Source organism: Odocoileus virginianus, chromosome 13 (assembly GCF_023699985.2).
Source record: "Odocoileus virginianus isolate 20LAN1187 ecotype Illinois chromosome 13, Ovbor_1.2, whole genome shotgun sequence".
NCBI lineage: Eukaryota > Metazoa > Chordata > Mammalia > Artiodactyla > Cervidae > Odocoileus > Odocoileus virginianus.
In genome coordinates, this window is record NC_069686.1 from 19096939 (window position 1) to 19122854 (window position 25916).

General features: G+C 42.8%; 1 protein-coding gene and 1 long non-coding RNA gene across 3 annotated transcripts in view; both read right to left on the reverse strand.

Annotated features, from left to right (window-relative positions):
* The window catches only part of LOC110135426 (uncharacterized), a 60556-nt gene extending 44410 nt beyond the window's left edge, over window positions 1-16146 (reverse strand). Inside the window, exons 1-2 of one of the 2 annotated variants that reach the window (XR_011490956.1) lie at window positions 15421-16146; window positions 12618-12763 (exon numbers count right to left, since the gene is read on the reverse strand). This is a non-coding gene — a long non-coding RNA (uncharacterized lncRNA). Of the gene's footprint in view, window positions 1-12617; window positions 12764-12860; window positions 13932-15420 lie in introns of those variants that run through there. The other variant, XR_011490955.1, reaches the window with a different exon arrangement.
* A 5354-nt stretch (window positions 16147-21500) lies between these two features.
* The window catches only part of GORASP2 (golgi reassembly stacking protein 2), a 28885-nt gene continuing 24469 nt past the window's right edge, over window positions 21501-25916 (reverse strand). Inside the window, exons 8-10 of the mRNA XM_020900510.2 lie at window positions 25353-25439; window positions 24215-24325; window positions 21501-22652 (exon numbers count right to left, since the gene is read on the reverse strand). Of these exons, the coding sequence (XP_020756169.2) occupies window positions 22306-22652; window positions 24215-24325; window positions 25353-25439 (545 nt within the window). The 3' untranslated portion in view covers window positions 21501-22305. The remainder of the gene's footprint in view (window positions 22653-24214; window positions 24326-25352; window positions 25440-25916) is intronic.

Here is a 25916-nt window from a genome sequence, read left to right on the forward strand (position 1 = left end):
GGGATCTAATTAAACTTAAAAGCTTTTTCATAACAAAGGAAATCATAAACAAGAAGAAAAGACAACCTTCCTAATAGGAGAAAATGTATGCAAATGAAACGACTAACAAGGGATTAATCTCTGAAATATATAAACACTTCATGTAGCACAGTATCCAAAAAAAGGAACCACCCAGTCCAAAAAAAAAGGGCAGAAGATAATATACTGATGGCCAAAAAAAACACCTGGAAAGATGCTCAACATCACTAATTATTAGGAAATGCAAATCAAAACTACAGTACAATCATTACCTCACACCAGTCAGAATGGCCATCATAAAAACCTCTACAAACAGTAAATGATGGAGAGGGTAAGGAGAAAAGGCAAACCTCCCTCTCTTTTTAAAATTTATTTATTTTAATTGGAGGCTAATTACAATACTGTGGTGGTTTTTGCCATACATCAACATGAATCAGCCATGGGTGTACATGTGTCCCACCATCCTGAACCCCCCACCACTTCCCTCCCCACCCCACCCCTCTGGGTTGTCCCAGAGCACCAGCTTTGAGTGCCCTACTTCCTGCATGGAACCTGCACTGGTCATCCATTTTACATACAGTAATATGCATGCTTCAATGCTATTCTCTCATATCATCCCACCCTTGCCTTCTCCCACACAGTCTAAAAGTCTGTTCTTTATATCTGTATCTCTTTTGCTGTCTTGCATACAGGGTCATCATTACCATCTTTCTAAATTCCATATATATATGTGTTAATATACTGTATTGGTATTTCTGTTCCTGGCTTACTTCTCTGTATAGGCTCCAGTTTCATCCACCTCATTAGAACGGACTCAAATTTTTTTATAGCTGAGTAATATTCCATTGTGTATATGTACCACCACTTCCTTATCCATTCAACTGCCAATAGACATCTAAGTTGCTTCTGTGTCCTAGCTATTGTAAACAGTGGTGCGATGAACATTGGGGTGCATGTGTCTCTTTCAATTCTGGTTTCCTTAGTGTGTATGCCCAGCAATGGGATTGCTGGGTTGTATGGCAGTTCTATTTCCAGTTTTTTAAGGAATCTCCACTCTGTCCTCTATAGTGACTGTACTAGTTTGCATTCCTACCAATAGTGTAAGAGGGTTCCCTTTTCTCCACACCCTCTCCGGCATTTACTGTTTGTAGACTTTTTGATGGCAGCCATTCTGCCATTCTGACTGGTCTGAGACGGTACACCTCATTGTGGTTTTGATTTGCATTTCTCTGATAATGAGTGATTCTGAGTATCTTTTCATGTGTTTGTTAGCCATCTGTATGTCTTCTGTGGAGAAATGTCTGTTTAGTTCTTTGGCCAAGTTTTTGATTGGGCCATTTATTTTTCTGGTATTGAGCTTCATGAGCTGCTTGTATATTTTGGAAATTATTTGTCATTTGTTTCAATTGCTATTATTTTCTCCCATTCTGAAGGCTGTCTTTTCACTTTGCTTACAGTTTCCTTCATTGTGCAAAACTTTTAAGTTTAATTAGGTCCCATTTATTTTTGCTTTTATTTCCATTACTCTGAGAGGTGGGTCATAGAGGATCCTGTTGTGATTTATGTCACAGTGTTCTGCCTATGTTTTCCTCTAGGAGTTTTATAAGTTTCTGGTCTTACATTTAGATCTTTAATCCATTTTGAGTTTATTTTTGTGTATGGTGTTAGAAAGTGCTCTAGTTTCACTCTTTCACAGGTGGTTGGCCAGTCTTCCCAGCACCACTTGTTAAAGAGACTGTCTTTTCTCTATTGTATATTTTTGCTTCCTTGGTCAAAGATAAGATGTCCAAGGTGCATGGATTCATCTCTGGGATTTATATATTGTTTCATTGATCTATATTTCTGTCTTTGTGCCAGTACTATACTGTCTTAATGACTGTAGCTTTGTACTATAGTCTGAATTCAGGCAGGTTGATTCCTCCAGTTTCATTCTTCTTTCTCAACATTGCTTTGGCTATTCGAGGTTTTTTGTGTTTCCATACAAATCATGAAATTATTTGTTCTAGTTCTGTGAAAAATACCATTGGTAGCTTAATAGGGATTGCATTGAATCTATAGATTACTTTGGGTAGTATACTCATTTTTACTATATTGATTCTTCTGATCCCTGAACATGGTATATTTCTCCATCTATTTGTGTCATCTTTGATATCTTTCATCAGTGTTTCATAGTTTTCTATATATAGGTCTCTTGTTTCTTTAGGTAAATTCATTCCTAAGTATTTTATTCTTTTTGTTGCAATGGTGAATGGGATTGTTTCCTTAATTTCTCTTTCTGTTTTCTCATTGTTAGTGTATAGGAATGCAAGGGATTTCTGTGTATTAATTTTATATCCTGCAACTTTACTATATTAATTAATTATATCTATTAATTTTCTGGTGGTGTCTTTAGGGTTTTCTATGTAGAGGATCATGTCCAAGGCAAAGCTCTTGGATGGTTGATGGGATTTAAATTGGTACAGCCCCTGTGGAGAACAGTATGGTGGTTCATTTAAATATTGAAAATTTAACTACCATATGACCCAGAAATGCCACTACTGCACACATAACCTGAACAAACAATTCAAAATGACACACGCACACCCCCACCCCAGTGGTCACTGCACCACTATTTACAATAGCCAGGACATGGAAGCAACCTAAATGTCCATTGAGAGATGAATGGATAAAGAAGATACAGTATATATATACAATGGAATATTACTCAGCCATAAGAAGGAACAAAACTGGTTCACTTGTAGAGACATGGATGGATGCAGAATCTGGCATACAGAGTGAACTATGTCAGAAAGAGAAAAGCATATATTGAATATTAACACATGTATGTGGACTCTAGGAAAGTAGTGCAGATAAACCTATTTCCAAGGCAAGAACAGAGACACAGATGTAGATACAGGAAATGTGGACATGGGGATGAGGGTGGAAAGGGGGTTGGGATTAATTGAAAGACTTGAGATTGACATATACTACCATGTGTAAAATAAATCACTAGTAGGAATCTGATACAGCACAGGAAGTTCAGTTCAGTGCTCTGTGGTGACCTAAATCAGTGAGATGGAAGGAGCTGGAGGAAGGTCCAAGCGGGAGGTGATATATGTACACATACAGCTGATTCGCTTCCTTGTACAACAGAAACCAATACAACACTATAAAGCAACAGTACCCCAGTTAGAAAAAACAAACACATGATCATCTCAGTAGACACAAAGATTTTTTTTTTTTTTACCAGACTTCACATCTATTTATGATAAAAACTCTCCAGACAGGGTCAAAGACAGAAACTTTACTCAATATAATAAAGGCTATATATGAAAAACCTACAGCTAACACCATACTGAAAGTATTTCCTCTAAGATCAGGAACAAGACAAGAATGTCTATTCTTATCACTTTTATTCAACATATTCTTGGAAGTCTAACTATTGCAATCAAAGGAAAAGAAATAAAGGAATTCAAATTGGAAAAGAAATAAACCTCTCACTGTTCTCAGATGACATGGTACTATACATAGAAAACCCTAAAGATGCTATCAGAAAACCACTGGAGCTCGTCAATAAATTTGATAAGGTTACAGGTGAGAAAATTAACATACAGAAATCTGCTGCACTTCTATATGCTAATAACAAAATGTCAAAGGGAGAAATTAAGGAAATAATTCATTTACCATTTCATCAAAAAGAATAAAATGCCTAGAAATCAACCTACCTAAGAAGGCAAATCAAGAATCAAGATTTCTGGGAGAAATATCAGTAACCTCAGATATGCAGATGACACCACCCCTATGGCAGAAAGTGAAGAACTAAAGAGCCTCTTGATGAAAGTGAAAGAGGAGAGTGAAAAAGTTGGCTTAAAACTCAACATTCAGAAAGTGAAGATCATGGCATCTGGTCCCATCATGTCATGGCAAACAGATGGAGATACAGTGGCAGACTTTATTTTTGGGGGGCTCCAAAATCACTGCAGATGGTGACTGCAGCATGAAATTAAAAGACACTTACTCCTTGGAAGAAAAGTTATGACCAACCTAGACAGCATATTAAAAAGTGGAGACATTGCTTTGCCAACAAAGGTCCGCCTAGTCAAGGCTATGGTTTTCCTGGCAGTCATGTGTGGATGTGAGAGTTGGACTATAAAGAAAGAATTGATGCTTCTGAACTGTGGTGTTGGAGAAGACTCTTGAGAGTCCCTTGGACTGCAAGCAGATGCAACCAGTCTAGCCTAAAGGAGATCAGTCCTGAGTGTTCACTGGAAGAACTGATGTTGAAGCTGAAACTCCAATACTTTGGCCACCTGATGTGAAGAACTGACTCATTTGAAAAGACCCTGATGCTGGCAAAGATTGAAGGTGGGAGGAGAAGGGGACAGCAGATGAGATGGTTGGATGGCATCACTGACTCAATAGATGTGAGTCTGAGTAAACTCTGGGAGTTGGTGATGGACAGGGAGGCCTGGCGCGCTGTAGTCCATGGGTTTGCAAAGTTGGACACAACTCTGAGCAACTGAACTGAAGGAGGCAAAAGACTCGTACTCTGAAAACTGTAAGATTCTGATTAAAGAATTTGAAGATGAAGAAACAAACGGAAAGACAGATCATGTTCTTGAATTAGAAAAATCAATTTTGTCAAAATGACTATACTACTCAAGATAACCTACATATTCAATGCAATTTCTATTGAATTAACAATGGAATTTTTCAAAGAACTAGAATATTTTAAAATTTTGGAATGAAATGGAACAGAAATTCAAAAGACCCCAAACTGCCAAAGCAATCCTGAGAAAGAAAAATGAAGCTGGAGGAATCAGGCTCCCTGACTTTAAACTCTATTACAAAGCTACAATAATCAAACAGTATGGTACTGGCACAAAAATAGACATATGGATCAATGTGACAAGATAGTAATCCCAGAGATAAACCTATGCACTTATGATCTGTTCATCTTCAACAAAGGAGGCAAGACTATATAATAGAGAAAAGACAGTCTTTTCAATAAGTGGTGCTCAGAAAACTGGACACATACATGTAAAAGAATGAAATTAGAACACTATCAAAGACTATACAGAAAAGTAAACTCAAAATGGATTAAAGACCTAAATGTAATGCTTAGGCAGTACATAACTCTTGGAATAAAACATTGGCTGAACATTCTTTGACATAAACTGCAGCAATATCTTTTTGGATCTATCCCCTGACAGTAATGAAAATAAAAACAAACAAACAAACAAACAGAACCTAATTAAAGTTAAAAGCTTTTGCACAGCAAAGGAAACCATAAGCAAGATGAAAGACAACTCTCAGAACAGGAGGAAGCATTTGCAAATAAAGCAACCGGCAAGGGAATAAACAGTTCATGTAGCTCAGTATCCAAAAAAACCATACAATCCAAACTAAAAATGGACAGAAGACCTATACAGACATTTCTCTAAAGACAACATACAGATGGCCAGTAAACACATGAAAGATGCTCAACATTGCTTATTATTAGAGAAATGCAAATCAGAACTACAATGAGATATCACCTCACAACAGCCAGAATGGCCATCATAAAAAAAAAAATCTACAAACAATAAATGGTGGAGAGGGTGTGGAGAAAAGGGAAACATCTTGCACTGTTGGTGGGAGTGTAGACTGGTAGAGCCATTGTGGAGAACAGTACAATGGTTCCTTTAAAAATCGAGAACAGAACTATTATATGACCCAGAAATTCCAATGCTGGGCATATACTCTATGAAAACCATAATTCTAGACATCTGCACCCCAATGTTCACTGTAGCACTATTTACAATAGCCAGGACATGGAAGCAACCTAAATGTCTATCGACAGATGAATGGATAAAGATGTTGCGTGTGGGTGTTGTGTGCTCAGTCATGTCTGACTCTGCGACCCTCTGAACTGTAGCCTGCCAAGCTCCTCTGTCCATGGCATTTTTCAGGCAAGAATACTGATGAATGGATAAAGAAGATGTGGTACATATATACAAGGGAATATTACTCAGCCATAACAGGTGGAACAACATGGCTGGACCTAGAGATTATCACACTAAGTGAAGTAAATTAGAGAAAAACAAATTATATGATACATATCATATCAAGTGATACATATATCACATCACTTATATGTGAAAGCTTAAAAAGATACAAATGAACTTATTTACTAAGCAGAAACAAGACTCAGTTTACAACAAACAAACATGGTTATCAATGAGGAAAGGTGTGGCAGGAAAAATCAGGAGTTTGGGATTAACATACAGACTACTATATATAAAATAGATAGTCAACAATGACCTACTGTATACCATAGGGACCTCTACTTGATACAGTGTAATAAGCTATATGGGAAAAGAATTTGAAAAAGAATGGATATATGGATATGAATAACTGAATCACGATGCTGTACACCTGAAGCTAACACAGTCTTGTAAATCAACTATACTCTAATAAAATATAAAAAACCTTATGGTCATCTCAATACACATAAAAAAAATTTGATAAAATACAGCTTCCATTTATGATTTTAAAATCTCAACAAAGTGGCTTTGAGGGAACATATTTCAACATAATAAAGCCCTATAGGACAAGTCCATGGCTAACATGATACTCAAAAGTGAAAATCTGAAAGCTTTTCTTCTAAAATCAGGCATTAGACAAGGATGCCCACTCTCACCACTTATTCAATGCAATTTTGGAAGGCCTAGACTGAGCATTTAGGCAAGAAAAATAAAAGGTAGCTAAATTGAAAAGGAAGAAAACTTCCACTATTTGCAGCTGACAGTATATATAGAAACCCCAAAGATTTCACGAAAACTAAATTGTTAGAATTACAAATTCAGTAAACTTGCAGGATACAAAAACAATATGCAAGAATCTATTGTGTTTCTATTCAATAACAACAAACTATCAGAAAGAGAAATTAAGGAAACAAAACCATTTACAGTTGCATCAGAAAGAATAAAACATCTAGGAATAAATTTAACTAAAGAAATTAAAAACATGTACAGAAATCTATTTAAGACACTGATGAAAGAAACTGAAGGCGGCACAAATAAATGGAAAGATATTCCACATTCATGGACTGGAAGAATAGGGTTGAAATGTCCATACTATTCAAAGCAATCTAAAGATTCAATGAATCCCTATCAAAATTTTAGTGCTATTTTTCATAAAAATAGAGGAAAAAAATCCTAAAATTAATTTGGAAGCACAAAAGCCCCAAAGAACCAAAGCCATCTTGAGAAAGAAGAAAAAAGCTTAAGTCTTCATACTCTGTGATTCTAAGCTATATTTCAAAGTTCTAATAATCAAAACAGTATAGCATTAGCATAAAACATACAACATAACAGAATAGGGAACCCAGAAATAACCCCATGCATATGTGATCAATTTATTTATGACAAAGGAGCCAAGAATATACAATGGGGAAAGAGTCATCTCTTCAATAAATGAGGTAGGGAAAAGTAGACAGCCACATACACAAGAATGAAACTGGCACTAACTTAGATCTTACACAAAAAGTAATTCAAAATGGATGACAGCCTTGAACATTCTTGAAATCATAAAACTCTCAGAAGTAAACAGGTGATAAGCTTCTCAACATAGTCTTGGTGAGGACTTTTTTGTACTTGACAACAAAAGTAAACAAGTGGGACTACATGTAATGAAAAAGCTTCTATACAGCAAAGGAAACCATGGACAAAATGAAAAGACAACCTACCAAGTGGGGAAAATATTTGTAGATATCATATACATCATAAGGGGTTAGTATCCAAAATATACAAAGAACTCAAAACTCGATGGCCAGAAAAAAAAAAATTCAGTTAAAAAAAAATGGACAAATGATCTGAATAGATTTTTTTTCCAAGGAAGACATTCAGATGGCTAACAAGTACATGAAAAGGTGCTCAACATCACTAATCATTGGGAAAAGAAAATCAGAAATGCGGTATCAGTTCATACCTTTAAAGTGGCAATTACAAAAAGACAATAAATGTGTTGATGAGATGTAGAGAAGAGGAAACCTTCATACCCTATTGGTGGGATTGCAAATTGGTGCAGCCACTATGAAAAACAGTACGGTGGTTCCTCCAAAAGTTAAAAATTATTCTACTGTTATGATCCAACAATTGTGCTTCTAGATATTTATCCAAAGAAAATGAAAACACTAACTGGAAAAGGTATTTGCACCAACATGTTTTTTGCAGCACTATTTATGTGAGACACAGAAGCAACCCAGCTGAATGAAAGGATAAAGAAAATGTGACAAATATACCTGTAACTGAATATTATGCAGCCATAAAAACGAATAAAATCTTGCCAACTGCAACAAATAGATGGACCTTAGGGAATTTATGGTTCAGTTCAGTTCAGTCAGTCGTGTCCAACTCTTGTGGCCCCAAATTGCAGAACGCCAGGCCTCCCTGTCCATCACCAACTCCCGCAGTTTACTCAAACTCAAGTCCATCGAGTCAGTGATGCCATCCAGCCATCTCATCCTCTGTCGTCCCCTTCTCCTCCTGCCCCAATCCCTCCCAGCATCAGGGTCTTTTCCAATGAGTCAACTCTTCGCATGAGGTGGCCAAAGTACTGGAGTTTCAGCTTCAGCATCAGTCCTCCCAATGATCACCCAGGACTGATCTCCTTTAGGATGGACTGGTTGGATCTCCTTGCAGTCCAAGGGACTCTCAAGAGTCTTCTCCAACACCGCAGTTCAAAAGCATCAATTTTACAGTGCTCAGCTTTCTTTACAGTCCAACTCTCACATCCATACATGACTTCTGGAAAAACCATAGCCTTGACTAGACAGACCCTTGTTGACAAAGTAATGTCTCTGCTTTTTAATATGCTGTCTAGGTTGGTCATAACTTTCCTTCCAAGGAGTAAGTGTCTTTTAATTTCATGGCTGCAATCACCATCTGCAGTGATTTTGGAGCCCAGAAAAATAAAGTCAACCACTGTTTCCCCATCTATTTCCCATGAAGTGATGGGACCAGATGCCATGATCTTAGTTTTCTGAATGTTGAGCTTTAAGCCAACTTTTTCATTCTCCTCTTTCATCAAGAGGCTTTTTAGTTCTTCTTCACTTTCTGCCATAAGGGTGGTGTCATCTGCATATCTGAGGTTATTGAGATTTCTCCTGGCAATCCTGATTCCAGCTTGTGCTTCTCCCAGCCCAGCGTTTCTCATGATGTACTCTGCATATAGGTTATATAAGCAGGGTGACAATATACAGCCTTGACGTACTCCTTTGCCTATTTGGAACCAGTCTGTTGTTCCGTGTCCAGTTCTAACTGTTGCTTCCTGACCTGCATACAGATTTCTCAAGAGTCAGGTCAGGTGGTCTGGTATTCCCATCTCTTGAAGAATTTTCCACAGTTTATTGTGACCCACACAGTCAAAGGCTTTGGCATAGTCAATAAAGCAGGAATAGATGTTTTTCTGGAACTCTCTTGCTTTTTCGATGATCCAGCGGATGTCGGCAATTTGATCTCTGGTTCCTCTGCCTTTTCTAGAACCAGCTTGAACATCTGGAAGTTCACGGTTCACATATTGTTGAAGTTTGGCTTGGAGAATTTTGATGATTACTTTACTAGCATGTGAGATGAGTGCAATTGTGCGGTAGTTTGAGCATTCTTTGGGATTGCCTTTCTTTGAGACTGGAATGAAAACTGACCTTTTCCAGTCCTGTGGCTACTGCTGAGTTTTCCAATTTGCTTCTCTTCCAACAACACAAGAGAAGACTCTACACGTGGACATCACCAGATGGTCAACACTGAAATCAGATTGATTATATTCTTTGCAGCCGAAGATGGAGAAACTCTATACAGTTAGCAAAAACAAGACTGGGAGCTGACTGTGGCTCAGATCATGAACTCCTTATTGCCAAATTCAGACTTAAATTGAAGAAAGTGGGGAAAATCACTAGACCATTCAGGTATGACCTAAATCAAATCCCTTATGACTGATACAGTGGAAGTGAGAAATAGATTTAAGGGACTAGATCTGATAGAGTGCCTGATGAACTATGGATGGAGGTTTGTGACACTGTACAGGAGACAGGGATCAAGACCATCCCCATGGAAAAGAAATGCAAAAAGGCAAAATGGTTGTCTGAGGAGGCCTTAAAAAAATAGCTGTGAAAAGAAGAAAAGCGAAAAGCAAAGGAGAAAAGGAAAGATATTCCTATTTGAATGCAGAGTTCCAAAGACTAACAAGGAGAGATAAGAAAGCCTTCCTCAGCGATCAGTGCAAAGAAATAGAGGAAAACAACAGGATGAGAAAGACTAGAGATCTCTTCAAGAAAATTAGAGATACCAAGGGAACATTTCATGCAAAGATGGGTTTGATAAAGGACAGAAATGGTATGGACCTAACAGAAGCAGAAGATATTAAGAGGTGGCAAGAATACACAGAAGATCTGTACAAAAAAGATAATCACGATGGTGTGATCACTCACCTAGAGCCAGACATCCTGGAATGTGAAGTCAAGTGGGCCTTAGAAAGCATCACTACGAACAAAGCTAGTGGAGGTGATGGAATTCCAGTTAAGCCATTTCAAATCCTGAAAGATGATGCTGTGAAAGCGATGCACTCAATATGCCAGCAAATTTCGAATTATGGTTAGTGAACTATTAATAAGGCAGACAGAGAAAGATAAATACTGTATGACTTCATTTATGTGTAGAATCTAAACCAGTGATGAAAAAACCATGGTCATAGATGCAGAGAATTGGTGGTTGCCAAAGGTGTCTGGGTAAGGAGTGAATGAATGTGTGAAGAGGGTCAAAAGGTATAAATTTCAGTTTTAAAATAAATAAGAGGAGGTGACACACAGCATGATGATTACAGTTGATACTACTGCATATTTGAAAGCTGCTAAGAGAGTACCTCTTGAAAGTTCTCATCAGAAGAAAAAAATTTCTAACTGTGGTGTCAGATGTTAGCTAGACATTGGTGATCACTCTGCAATATGTACAAATATGGAATCATTGTATCATACATTTGTAACTAATATATCAACTGAATCTTAAGAAATATTACCTTGCCCCAATTTTCATCTTCATATAAAGTCAAAGTGTCATATATTATTTTCTTTAAGGCAAATATGTTGCTTAGAAAATCAGACAAGTTAACATATCTAGTTGGTTTCAGTCATGAGTAAATTCAAGTTAGTCAAACAAGGATTTTCAAAATGGGAAGGATTTAGCAGCTTGCATCATTTAAAAGGTATTTTAAATAAGTTATTTTTCTTTTTTATTTGTTAAATTATGGAAGTATGGTAACACATTTACAGGAGACTTGGAAAATACAGAACAAAGTTACATATAGTTCCACTAGAATTATTTTTTTAAATAGATAAAGTTTAGTTGGGAGTTTCATTATCAAACTCTCAAAAATTAATAGAATGACAGACAGGAAAGCAGGAGGATACAATGGATATAGCAGAGGACCTAAAAGGCACAATGAACCAATTTAATACAATTAAGATTTATATAATCTTTACATAACAACAGGATACAAATTCAAGTTCCCAAAGACTATAAGCCAGGTGACAGTGTAGACAAAATAAGGTGCAACATTTAGAAAATATGTTTGATATTAATTTCTCATTTAAATGCTTTCTTTTCTGCAATTACCCTTTGTTTCTTCAGTCTTAACTTTAATGAAGCTTTCAATGGCTAAGTCAAAGATCTCTCTTGCTAAAAGTCACATTGCACTTGAAAATATGTGGAAATACATGAAAATATGTGTTATTTTCAAATATCTTTTTATACTGATTAACAACATAATTCCACAGTGATAAGAGAACAGACTCTGTATGATTTCAAAGCCTTTAGACCATAAAAATTTTATACCATGAAAAGATATCTTTTAAATGATATAAACCACTACATGAGAATACCATCCTTTACAAATGCTCTTTGAGTATTTAGAAAATAACACAGGGATGCTGCAAAATGGGTTCTTGTCTAACTTAGTCTAGAAATTCCTCAAAGACCTTTTCAATTCATCCAATGAGAACTTACAGAACATACAGTTTATGTCAGACACTCTGGAGTCCGACAACATGGGAGAGAGCAAAGTGTCCTTCTGGAGCATAGAATCCAACAGAGGAAACACACTAGATCACACACACAGAAGTGAAACTACATTGTGGTAAGAGAATGTGATAAACGCCACTGAAAAAGATAAAAAGAGGTGTGTAAAAAAGTCAAAGTCTATGCTACTCTAGTATAAAGTAACTAAAATAACACTTTAAAAACTCTTCACTTTGGAGATGAAATAATGTGACAGAGTCACACCCCCCCCAAATTATCAAATGTACCAAAGCATACTTTGAGCTGAAAGCTGAGAATATTGACAATGATAGCTGGCAATACTCTGAGTATTTAGGGAATTCTAATCTGAAGCAGCTCATAGATATAATGATATCCATTCTCCCCGACTCTTCAAAAGAGAAACTTCTTAACAAATCTTAGTTGTGAAAAATTGGAAATCACTTACGACAAAATCTTTCCTGGTAATTCTCCAAAAAGGTATTTAAATAACTTGAGTCATTTTTATTACAAGTATGAACTTAAATCCCTCCATGATTATGTTATTGATACCTTTGCCAATATTCATCTAATGCATTTCTTTCCAGACACCACTCCGTTCTCCTAAGCCAACAAAGAGCTGCTAGTTTCTCACATGTTCAGATACTTCAAGGTTTTTATTTTTCTCGGTGTTAAGAAGTTTTATGAATTCTCCCAACCTGTTGTAAGCAAAAGAATAAAACCTCTGAATATCACCTTTTGAAAGTGAGAATCCCATCAGACTTTCTTTAGATTTAATTCCTTCCCATAACTTACTGGTTCCTCGTGAACAAAGAGCTAAGTCCCGTTTTTCAGGCAAGAGTACTGGAGTGGGTTGCCACTTCCTTCTTCGGGGATCTTCCTGACCCAGCGATCAAACCTGCGTCTACTGCGGCTCTTGCTCTGGCAGGCGGATTCCTTACCACTGAGCCACCTGGGGAGCCCCAGTCATAAAGCGAAACCAGCCCATTGTTTAGAACTCTGCACGTCACCCCCCATTAGACAGAGCCTGGCCTGGGCGTTAGGGCAGCGGAGAGAGGCGCTCACCCCTGGTCACTAGAACAGACCACCTCCACCAAACCCTCCTCGTGCCCACCGGCAGCTCTCGCCCCAGAAGCGGGGAGGACTGTGGTCTTCACTGTAACCCCCATTCTGTATTTCTTCCAGGAAGGCATGGCCTCCTCCCCTCACATGCCTGTTGAGGGTACCCGGCCTGGGGTGGGCGCCCTCTGCTGCTCGTCCGGCTCTAAGGTTCATCGCATGGACTCGCTCTCATCTGGGTCCCGCGGCTAGACTCCCAGCTACGCGAGGATGTATCTTGGTGGCTCATTCCGCAGAGGTCAGGTGCCTGCTGTGAGCCAGTGATGTGCTAGGCGTTGCAGAGGCGATTAAACCCTGCCACCAGTGCGCGACAACAGATGGTGCAACCTCAGAGTCGGCCTCCCCGCCTCAAATGTCACAGTGCTGCAGCACTTTCTCACAGGAATCATCCGCTCCACGTGCAATCACCCTCCAGTCTGCAGGGGTGGAAAGACGCCAGGACCCAGAGAGAGCAGCTGCCACATGGCTCCCCACTAGCCCCAGAAGCTCCTCCAGGGGCCCAGGGTTAAATGACCACCGAGTGGCTAGGCTGCTTCCAACTGGGTTATCTCAACTGAGAGTCCTGAAGACTACACTGTCTCATTGTTGACAAAATCACTGGCATTGTAAATTTGGATAAAATGAGGGTACTGTTAGCTCTGGTGTGAGCTAAGAGCATCCCCTATGTGCGAGCATGGTCTCTTGAGCTTACCTCCTCCACCCCAGCTCCCCTGCTGCCTGAAAAGGCTGGGGGATGCCCCACCCACTCCATCCCCTCACCGCACAGGTTGAAATGAAAGATTCCTATTTTTGAGGCAGGAGGTAGATGCCCCCCGCCCCCCACTCCAGAATAAGCAACTGGAGTTCATCTGTGGACAAACTCCAAAATATCAGTAGCATGACAATCAAGAAAGGATGTTGGGCCCTGCTCACATAAGAGACCACATATTTTTCATTCCTGAGTCCAGGAAACCTTCCCAACTAGAAAGCTCCTTGGAGGTCAGAAGTGGTATGATGCGAAATCTACCCATAGGCCTTGAGATGCACACCCAGGCACCCATGGGAGGATCCTGAGATATACCAAGTACCGGCTCAGAACCAGGCAAATCAGGACGACTGGCCAAAGGAAACCCAGAAGAAATACCCCACAAAAGTGAATCAAACAACCAGGAGGGTGCGACTCAGTCCACCTGTGCATCTATCCACACATACTGTACTCTTTTCCTTTTAATAAACACTCTTTGTAGGAATTCTTTTCTGCAAAGCCAAGGGGCCAGGACCTTGTCACTGACCAGTGGTCTAGTGGTTAGGATTCGGCTCTCACTGCCACGACTCAACCTCAGTCTCTGGCGGGGAACTGAAACCTTGCCTTTAGCCACTACAGGCCAAGACAACAGAAGATTATTTCCACCTGGGTACCAGGCCCAGCTTTCTACCATCTCTACAACTGTGAGCCTGAGGGAGAATCATTTAACCTCTCCGGATTTCACGCTTTGTCTGTAACATGAGGAACTGAGGGAGATGATCTCTGAGCCCCCGCCCCCCTCTCCCCCAGCTATAGGCATATGGCTATTTTGTTTTTTAGGCACGCAGGGCTGAAAAGCACTGGTGGGGAACTGCTTTTCTGCGCCCAGGTGTAAAGGGTTGCCTTGCCTGGAGAGGGACCGCAGAAGATGAAGAGGCCTCACCCCGCTGGGCTTCTGGCTTTCCCCAGACCTCCACAAACCAGGAGACAGTGAGGGGAGCCCCGGCCGCCGGAGAGCAGGCGCTGGGGGTGGGAATGGGGTGGGCTGGGAGGCAGGAGGCTGGGGCAGCACAGCATTTCTCTGGGCTTGATTCTCTTTGTGAATAAGACGAAATCTTAGTTTTCCCCCAGGCCGTGCAGCTCTGGGGGACCTGGGGCCCCTTTCCTCAGAGATGCCACCCACACCTTTCTCTCCTGCTCAGACCGCAGCAACTAGCAGTTCCATCCCAGTTTTTCGTTTTTAAGCCTATGTTCCGCCTATGTTCATTTTTAAAAAGCTTGCTAAAAGGTTAAGATTTTTAAACCTCTGATCTTTGTAAGAGACAAACTCTTTACTTCCTTGCAAAAACAAAACAGCTTTTATCGACTCCCCAGTAATGCAGTCTGAACTCCTGGGTTCCCCAGACCCTTTCTGCTGCCCCGCCCGCACCTGCCGCCACTCCAGACGTCGCCCTTCCCATTCCAGCCACCCGGCGCGATGTGCGGTTCCAGAACACCCTGAGTGCCACCTACCTTCACGCCACTGCGGATGCTGCTGCCTCTGACGACAGCGGGCTTCCACTTGGCCCGGGAGCCTCTCTCCTTCCCCCAAGGAGCAGAAGGCACCTCCCCGGAAGCCGGCTCAGGCCTCGGCCCGCGAGCTCCCACCCGCGCGTGCTCCTCGTGCCTTATACACGCATCTCATTGCTCGTCGTCAGCAGCGTGGGGAGGCGGAGGCCTTTGAATTCAGGCCACCTGGGCCCAACCCGGCTGCTCCACGTGTGCCCGGGGCCTGTGAGGCAGGCACGTGTTCCTTCGTGGAGCCGTGGGGCGGATGAGCGGACGCTTATTGGGAGGCGGGAGGTTCACTCACTACCAGTGAGCCAGCCTCTAACCTCAGGGTGGGGAGCCTGGGATTGGGGGTCGAGGGTAAGGGAGGATGTGTCTGGGAATGATGGAAGCAAAAACCACCCCCCCACCCCCAATCAGGATGTTGACTTCTGATGTTTTATGGAAGTATGAGGGGTTCACAGTCATCTGTAGGACTTTTCATTTCTATCTTAACAAACCTCAGGCTGATATATTTACTTTAAACTTGTGTTGCAAAGGGACTCCTTCTGGTGAATGCACCCAGGCTTTTCTGCATCCCCACCCAGCTAAACGTGTCTGCGGTGGAAGGGAAGTAAGGGACTAACTCCCAGCGAGCCCTTTTCCAAAGAAAAAAAACACGTCCCCACCCTCGGGTCCGCTCCCGCGACGTCCCAGCCCCGCCCAAGGGCCCTGCGAGGTTGGCCCGGAGACCCCGCGGCCTCCGACGGGGCGCGGCTTTCCCAGGTTCGCGGCGCCACCTGGTGGTCGCGGCGCGCGCTGCCGCCGGGCTCCGGTTCCACGTGGCCTTGGAGACAACAGAAGTTACTGGACGAAAGTCAGTGTTGGGTTCTACGGCTCCTAATCGGTGTGTGGTAACAGAACTGAGACGTGGGAGCAGACAGACCTACCGGGAGACAGCTCCTATCCTAAAGCTTCCACTGTGTGAACTGGAGGTTACTTATTTGGTAAATGGAGATATCAGTACCACCTACTGGGAGGCCAGGGAGGATTGAAGAAATAATTGCCCTGCTTAATACCTGCTGTCAACTAAATGCTTCTCTTTAAGTTGATTCCTTTTTCTCAATAAGGTTGATAAAGGAAACTACTTTAGCTTCATCCTAGGAAGCAGATCTATTTTTTCAACACATAAATTTTCAACAAATTTATGTTAAAATAAATATATAGGTAATAAAATTAGAAAACAAAAATGTCTTCCATGTACATTTGGCAACACCAGTCCATGGGGTCAAATCCAGAACCTGTGCCTGCCCAGGGCCCCTCTTCTCTCTCTCTCTTCTGCCTCTTCCATGTCCACTGTCACCCCTCATCTGTCCTCTCCAGAAGACCCCCAGCTGGTGGGGTTTTCACCTCAGGTGACACCATTTTCCTAATAGAGATCTGAATTTGGAAAAATATATTTCACTATCTCTGAGGTTACATGCCCTTTTTATTTCTGGTCATTCCAGGAAAAGAAAAACAAAAACTTTGCAGAGACCAAGTTTTGCTTTGTTTATTAAAATAAGACTGAGCTCTGAGCCCCTGGATTTAGGCAATAGGAACCTGTTTCTTTTTTATTTTATTCAGCTCCCCAACTAAAGACAGATGGAATTTGCTCTCACATTTATGTTCTCCACCACCCCAAAGCACACAGGTTGTTCAGTTGCTGATCTCAAATTAAACAATGTTAGAACTGCGAATACTTCATGTACCTGACAGCTAACATGATTTCCGGAGATCTAAATGCCAGAAGGGATCCCTAGAGACAATGTGAACTCTTGCCATCATGTCTCTGTGCTCAGTAGAGCTGTCTGAACCACACAGGGACATTTCTGGCCAAACTGACTTACAAACACAAAATAGTGTTGCAGATCATCAAAGTACAGGTCTATTAAAGCAAACATCACTAATAATTCTAATCCAAGGGCCAGTGTTAGAGATCTCTTAGCAGGGAGCTTTTAAATGCCACTGGAGAAGGCCAGCACCTTCCCCTCCCCCAGGCTAGGCAGTCCTGGCTCTTCCAGTCCCATTTCTCCTTTACATGAAAAATAACCCTGTTGTTTTTGTTGACTGAAAAGTAATTCAAATGCATTTTTTAAAATTCTGCTGATATAAAAGTGTATAAGAAATGAGAAGTCCCCTCACCCGAGGCACCCTAATGCAGGTGTTCCTTGAAGGTGTTTCCCCCACACCCAACCTCAGGTGAACATTACTAATTCCAGTCTCAAACTGGGCCAGACTGGCCAGAGCTGGACAACTCTAAGCGGCTTCCCTCTCACCAGAATTCGAGGCCACAGCATGGAGGGCAAGGAAGCCACTTGGGAATTCCGGCAGGGCCTCTCATTACATACTCCTTGGTCCCTAAAAAAAGAGAACTGACATATTTCAATAGATTTGGTTGTCAAGGTAAATTCAACTAAGGGGTTTTTGTCCCAGACTTGGCTTCCGGGAGAGGTTAGGGAAACCCAAATCCCTGTCAACATCCTGGTCACTGTCCAGAGACCTATTTCTCCCCAAGGTTTAGAGTTTAAGTGACTGCTTCAAATTCTGTCAACTTTAGCAACCATTTCACCATGATTCATGGATCGAAAACAATGAAGTCCATGAAAAATCTTGTTTTCTGATCCTGGATTCCCTATGTTCTGGACCCTCCAGCTTTTTGAAGCCCAGGCTTCCCTCTCATCTCCACCAGGACAATACTTGATACATTGCAACTTCAGATGCCTGTGGACCAGGCAAGTGGCAGAAACTAGCAGGCCAGGTGGCAAACTGGTGGGTGTCGGCTCAAGGAGGGCTTGCTTGTGGGGCTGAGGACCTAGTGTTGCCAGGTGATGGGCAAGAGAAACCAGAAATCTGGACTTATGTGAAATTTTCTGGTTTTTGAATTTGCCAATTAATTCACATTTAAAAATGTACAGGGCGGCTCAAAGGTGTCCGCGGGAAGTCAGTTTGCTACCTCCTGTTCCCTGGGTAGGCTGTCCTGCAGAGGCCTTTGCACAGGGCTGGCTCGGCTCCCCGTTTCAGTACTCGCCCCACAAGCCGGGGCCTGTTTCCATCCAGGAGTGCCAGGAAACATGGTGCAGCCTTGACTCCGATAACACAGAGTCCCCGGGCCACACCCACTGTGGATGGTGTGTGCTCTCATTTTGTTAGCACTGGCGAAGACCGGCCAGAGGGCATTGTGCTTGTGTAACCCCCTGAAGAGGCAGCTTTTCCTATGCTGGTCAGTCCCGAGCTGCTCTTTCATAGACAAGAACTCTGTCCCCAGCCCTGCAGCCTGCGGGTGCCTGTCGCGGGCCCCATCCCCGTGAACATCTGTGTCTGTGTCTCTCTCCAGCTCTGAGAACTGCAAGCCGGGGAGCAGCTTCACCTACCATTCTGCTGGCCTGTGGCTTTGGTGTTATTTCCCCATACTTGTAATTATTGGCTCATATGCAAGGAGCTTATAAAGGAACACACTGGTTAGCAAGACCAGAAACTGTTCTTGCAAGATCCACTGCAAATGGTATCATCGATAAAAGGACCCTTTCTCCAATGTGTGCACTTTGCTAAGTGGTGAAAATGTCTCAGTAGACAGTGGACTTCCTATTGCCTTATTGCTTCAGATTATAGACCAGCCTGTCTCAATGATCACCTAGGATGTGGTTCAGGGCCTGCTGCTAACTGGAGCTGGGGAGGGGCAGGTACAATGAAGGAGACAAATGTCAGTGTGTAGTGATTCTCATCCCCTGGAAAGCTTTTCAGAACTCAGGGGCCCAGGAATCCATACTCTGAGAGGTGGTTCTAATTTGACCCCCTTGCTGGGTGATCAGATAATTAAACAGGAGGCCTTTACCCTCAGGCCCAGGCAGAGCCATTTTACTACAGCCTCACAAATGGGGAAGGTCTTTTTCAGTTTTTAGGAAATGATCTAAAGCCGACTGTTCTAAAGCAAGCAAATTTAGTAAGGGACGAAGCATAAAACAGGAACACAAAGAAGAAAGATAAAGTCATCATCATCACAGACTTACCGCTACCTATCAACACGGCCTTCATATGACCGCGACCTCCTGAGTCTCCTCTGTCCGCTCATTTCAGGGCTGGCCGACCCACTATCCTCCACTACTAGACAGGCTTCCCCAAATGCAGATGAGCTTGTCTAAAGGAAATCCTCCAGCGACTCCTGTTTTTAAGACAAAGCCCCAACTCCCTAGGCCGGCACTCAGGACCCAGCCCCTGTGTGCTCCATTCCTCACCATTCCTCGAGCCTCAAATGGTCTCTGCCCCTCCTTTGCCTGCACAGTTCTTCAAGTCACGTCCTCTCTCGGAAATCTCCGTTTCTGCCCAGCACCCTGGCAGAGTGCCTCATCGGCTCTTCAGCAGATGGTGGCACTGTGTGGGGGGTGCTCATGGCACCTTATAGTCACCGCTTCCTCCTCAGTTCCTGCAGCAGAGCCTTCATGTTTCAGCCTTTCAGCCTTATTACTCCACAACAGCCTGAAGAATGTAAGCCACGGTGCTGAGTGAAACCTCTCTGAACTGTCCCCCAGAGAAGGGGGCTGGCCCTTTTCTTCTGGCTAGAATAGGGAAGGGATGGCGGGGCTCCTGGCTGCCACCTGGGCCCACGTGATGACCGTGGAAGTGAAAACCACACTAAGCAGCACTACAGGACAGGAGCTGTGGTCTCTGACGTTACCAAAGGTCGGTCCTGCCTCAGCCTGACCATCTCCGACTCTGAACGTGGGCCCGAGCAATGGTCCTGGTGGTCCAGTGCTTAAGAATCTGCCTTCCAATGCAGGGGACATGGATTCGATCCCTGGTTGGGGAATTAAAATCCCACAGGGCAGCTAAGCAGCAACTAGAGAGAAGCACCCCGCTCAGCCCCCTGCAACTAGAGAGAGACCATGCACCGCAACAAAGAACAACAAAAACCAACAAAACCAACCATGGGCGAGAAAGTAGGACTGTGCTTAAGCCACTGTATTTTGAGAGCTGTTCTGATAACTGACCCTATTCAAACCAGCATTCTCCGTTCTCCCCATCACTGCCTCATGCCTCTGGCATGAACTCGCACCCTGAGTGACCCAGAGGTTCAAAGATAATTCGACTGTCATCCTCACTGAGGGCTCATCTCAATGTGTACAGTGCTATCCTCAAGTGCCCAGAGGACTGACCGCTGAAACCATCCCCTCTAAAAGGTCACAGTGAATAGTATAATGGTAGTGACACTCTCTCTCACATCTGTGTTTCTGGCCCCTGAAATAGAATACGCTGTGTAAAAAAAAACAAAAACAAAAAACCACAGCTTAAGGAAGAAGAGAGTATCTAAAGTAAGTGTTTTCCATCTGAGGAAGTCCCGAGGAGCCTGTCTGGGCCAGTCTGTGCCTATCTTCCAGGTGAATGCTGAGAATCCCCTTTTCCCCAAAGCTCAGTGTTTTTTATATGCTTATAGACCCTGTTCTGGGAAGATGGTCCAGGGCTGCCGTCATCCTCAGATGAGAACTCTGACCTCACAAGAGTTCAGAATCACTGCTCTGGAAAATCAACTGTTAAAAAATTTGTCTTTAAAGCTCAAAATTACTTACTTGCTTCCCATTAAAGTAGCTCCTTAACATTTTTTAAAAAACATGAATATCTTTTAGAAATAACAACTTGCTCAACTTTACCTGAGCTGGAGCCTGCTTTTGTCATTTACTTTAAATATAAACCTGGCCCTGGAGATGGATCTATCCTAAAACTGGTGGTCACTGATAACTCTAGTCTGCAGGTGGGTTTCAGCAGCCCTGTTCTACTCGCTGCTCCTCAGCAACATTCAAGCCATTGCCAGGTCAATAACTGATGAATCACTTTCATCTTATTTAAGAAGCAGAGATATAATATGCATTTAATTTCATTCAATAAATCAATTCCACATAACTTACCATCTCTTAGAAAATTTAGAGAAAGCAAAGATCAGACATGGAATTACATGAATGCATTGTGATGCACTGGAGATTAATGAATGCACCATGGCAATCAGGAGTTGTAATTTAAACGTACCACAAGAAGAAAAGCAAAAGTACTGTAATTTATTGCTGTATCTATGCTTCCCAGTACAACTATAATATTGTAAGTAGCTACAAAGTGCCACCTTCTGGTTTAAAACTGTGCAACATCTCCTTTATTTCTTTTTAAATGCCATTTTTTAGTGGACGTATAAAGCAACAGCAGCAGTTATAAAATGTTGTCTGAGTACTTTTGAGAGCTCAAAACAAGGATCTGTGTATAGGCTGAATAAAAAGATGTTCAATTAATAGTGCACATTGTGTTAACTTTAATAACATCTTCTGTTGGAATTTTTGTGTAAACCTTAATAGAGATGTGACTCACAGAGACCAAAAGTAAAATATCTTTTCGTTTCACGGCTTAGTGAGGTGGTCTGCATTCTTGCAAATGATTTACAAAATACAAGAAATGTTGCGAGTGGGTATTAGGCATAAAATATTACATTTTCTTACAGAAGGAGCAGCAGGAGGACAGGTGAACACCCCGTGAACACCCTGTCACCCTCTTTCCCAAAGAGCTACACCCCCAAGAATGGCAGTGGAAACCTGGCAGCAAGCCACCCTTACAATTCTTTTTGGTTTTAAAATACAAACACTTCTTGACGTTTCCCTCCCCGGCCCGTGAGCCGCACTCCCACTTGGCAGAATACAAGCCCACATCCTCTTGCTGAGTTTTCCCTTAGAATTATTTACAGGATGCCTACAGAAACGGTACAAACTAGTATGAAATTAAAGAGAGTTTGCATTTCCAGACACGCTCCTGTGGTGAAACAGGCACACCACGCCAATTCTGAAGACCAGTCCAAAGCTAAGGTGACTCAGAGGCAAATGCGTCTGTAACCGTAACCGCTGAGATGGGCTTCTCGCTGGCTGGGGCAGAGTCGCTGACTCTGTCCTCCACAGTGGCCGGGGCCTTGGGAGTGGGGGGTGTCACGTCCACAGTGAGTGCGGAGGCGGCGTCTGCCCGTGCAGTGGTCAGGACGGGGTCGGAGGGTGGGCTGCCGGCGGGTGGGACAGAGGAGAGCAGCTCTGCGGAGCCCGCTGCGGGAGAGACCTCTGGAACCAAAGGGAATGACGGCAGGAACTCGGATGGCATGGGGAGAGGGGCAAGGCCTGGTAAGTTTCGGGGAGGCAGGGAAGGAAGAGGCGGCAAACCTAGGACAAAAAGGCAGAAATGACACATCCTCCCAGCACAGAAGGGCAACAGTCACGGCCACACAATCATGTTCATTTGCATTTCATTAAGGAAATGGAAGCGGAGGAGCAACAACACAAATCACCACCTCTGATTATCCTTGGCTGGAGGCTGGGACAGAGTTAGATATTCACCACAGGACCAGCTGGCCAGAGGAAAGGTCCCCTCGTGTGACTCAGCCCAGCTCAGGGAAGAAATGATTCTCCCAGCCAGGATGGACAGGAGCCCATCTGCCCGCAAGGCAACACACGGGGTGCTGAGCAGAACTCTGCTCTTCAAGCGAACTGTAGGTTGACTCTCAGCTGTACTCTGGACAGACACGAGGAACAAGAGACACAGGGGCCAGGCCTGAAGCCAGAAGTACTCAGCCTTTTTTCAAGCCCTCTGATTGATAACTATTTATAGTATACTTGGCAGAATTTATTGTGAGAATTTTAAAACACAGAATGAAGGGAAAGAGTATTACATCTTCAAGAAACAAAAGGAAGGCAGGTTGTAAAACAGGCTCTGGGCAACCTGTGGCCCAGTCTGTCAACCTGGGGAAAGGGCAAAGCCAAAAGTCTAAGAATACAGGCCCCCCCGCCTCCCCTGCAAAAAAGGACAGAGGGAATGCTGGGACAGTAAATGTTAGCCTGAATTTACTGACTTCATTTGTTTTTTTAACCCATTGGGCCAAAAAGCAAAAAATAGGTTAATGAGGACAGGTAATGAATATACAACAGGGGCTGCTATGATATAAACAGAAACATGACAATGTATACCATGGTGTAATAAGATCATTCACTGACATCACTGATGGGCCAAACTCTCGAGAACTGCAACTAAAAGTCAACCCTGGCGTGTGGCCATCTCAAAGCTAATGAATCTGGGCGATCATTAGTGAGAAGAGAGACTGGGGAGACTCTGCTGCTTCATTTTCATCAATGCGTAAAACCTGGCTGTAAATACTTTGAGTATCTGTGAGCTTAACTATGTGCAGGTAAAACCTCACAGTTTTTATTATGAAAACATTAATAATGAATATTTCTATAAAGCAATTATCCTTCAATTAAGAAAATGAAGAATATTTATCAAGTAGCAAGCGCAGCAAGCCCAGCCAGCCTGAGCCACACAAAACACGGGTACCACTAGTCCCTGGATGGCAGCTGCCCAAAATACACGGAGAATCACAGGGAGTTCATTCACTGCCACTGGGCGAACTGCACACCTCCCATCCCACTCAGCTCAGCGAGGCCACACCACTACTCTTTATTTCTACAACTGGCCTTTACAGAGCTTGGGCTGTCAGGTGCAGGAGGGAGAAGAGGGAGGGACAGGAAGCCAGGCAGAGGAACATCACAAAGACATTTCTCCTCCTCTTCTTTTTCAACCCTTTTAAATAAAAAAGATTAATTTATATCTGAAGCAGCTGCAGTTTGTTAAACGAATCTGCCCTTGCCAGAAAAAGACTGAAATAGAGGACTGCCTTTCCTGGATAAAACTTTTTATTAGACAGAGTCCTATGGCAAGATGGGCAACATACCCGGGTTCACAAGTTCCGGTAAGCTGACAGCTGGCACGACAGGCGGGGCGGGCAGGTTCAGATTGGGGAGGACAGGCAGGCTCGGGAGACCGGCTGGTAAAGGCATCAGACCTGAAGAAAAGGCAGAGAGAAGGTAAAGCGCCAAAGATAAACCCTTGCGGTACTGAAAAAAATACCACCCACTTCCAAGTGAAAATATCAGAAGTCCACTTACCTTGTGGCAGTTTTGTACCACAACTACAGTAACAACGATAACAAAAATCTCTCCCCAATGAAGCATCTTTCTATACCTACGTGATTAGATGGCTAAGTGAGTAAAGGTTAAAACAAACCTCTGAACCCAAGGGCAAGAATGATGCCGGCCTAAGTGTCTTAGAGAAGAAGCTGATTTATCTCAGCAAATATGGGACTGATTTTCTTTGATGGTTGAGGTTTACACTCTCTCAGCCATTTTTTTTTCCTTTTCCCTTTTTAGTTACAGACTCACAGTTGCTAATAAAGAATCCCCATGTATGTCTTTCACTCAAATTTCTCAATTATTAACATTTTATCACACTTGCTTTATCATTCTGTGTGCGCTCACATTTGGTTAATGTCTTAGTATGTCTGTGTAACAACATCTTTAGCCATACAATTAAAGGCTCTCACAACACCAACTATTACTTGATCACTGAAATAATATCTGATCCCTACCTGATAGATAAAAGGACTGGGTCTTCACTAGGAACAATAAGCAAAATAAACAAAAATCTCACCTAACATTAGTTACTGAGGACCCAAGCAAGGAGTGCTCGTCTCTAGGATACAATGTCGTATTCATCAAGCACTGACCAGAATGCCCTAAGTAAGGAAGTGCTGACGAATGGAACATCTACACACTCCTTATTCCAGCCTCAGGCTGCTTGGGGGCAGAGAAGATGGTGGGCTAGGTTTAAGGAGCCCAGGGCTCAGCAGCTGACAAGCTGGTGGCTGCAGCTCATTGCCAGTTGCTCTCACTTATCATGAAGTCACAGCAGAGATAAAATGAGAATAAAACATGTAAAAAGTCACCACATAGGGATAAATTTTTTTCATTGTTTCTAAGATGTAAAATACCAGTAAAGTTATTATTATTACATATACGTCTCCTGTGGCTTACCTGGTAACGTAGTAGTTGGGTTCATCGGCGGCACAGATGTGAGGGACTGGTTTACTTGTGGTGGCAATAATGGTACTGTTGGTACACCTAAAATAAAAGCACAGGTCCTTTGAAACATTTCAGGTAATAAAGAATGAGCAGACCATCTTGGACAGCCTTCAGTGTCAGCCTCCCGCCACGGTCAGGTCTTCCCTCAGTGAGACTTCAGTCAGCTGGTCTGTAGCTGTGTCACTCCACAGCTCACCCACCTGCTCTGCCCTCTGCCCTTCACAAGGGCTGCTGGTAAAGCATGGGCCAAGGGGGCGGGGACTCTGTAAGCCCACCCCAGCTAAGTAACACCAGGCAGGAGTTTCACCCCTGAGAAGGGCTGGGTTGGAAAACTGTTTTGGAATTTTGGAAATGAGATACAAGGATTCCAGTCAATCTTTATTGGGCTCCTGATCTAAAAGGTCATGTAACCCTGGGGCTGCTGGGGGCTATGTGCTCCGTGAAGCAGTGAATGCTAGTCTGTGAAAGAGAATGATGAAGACGGCCTGAAAGAGACAACAGCATATGGACCTCCAG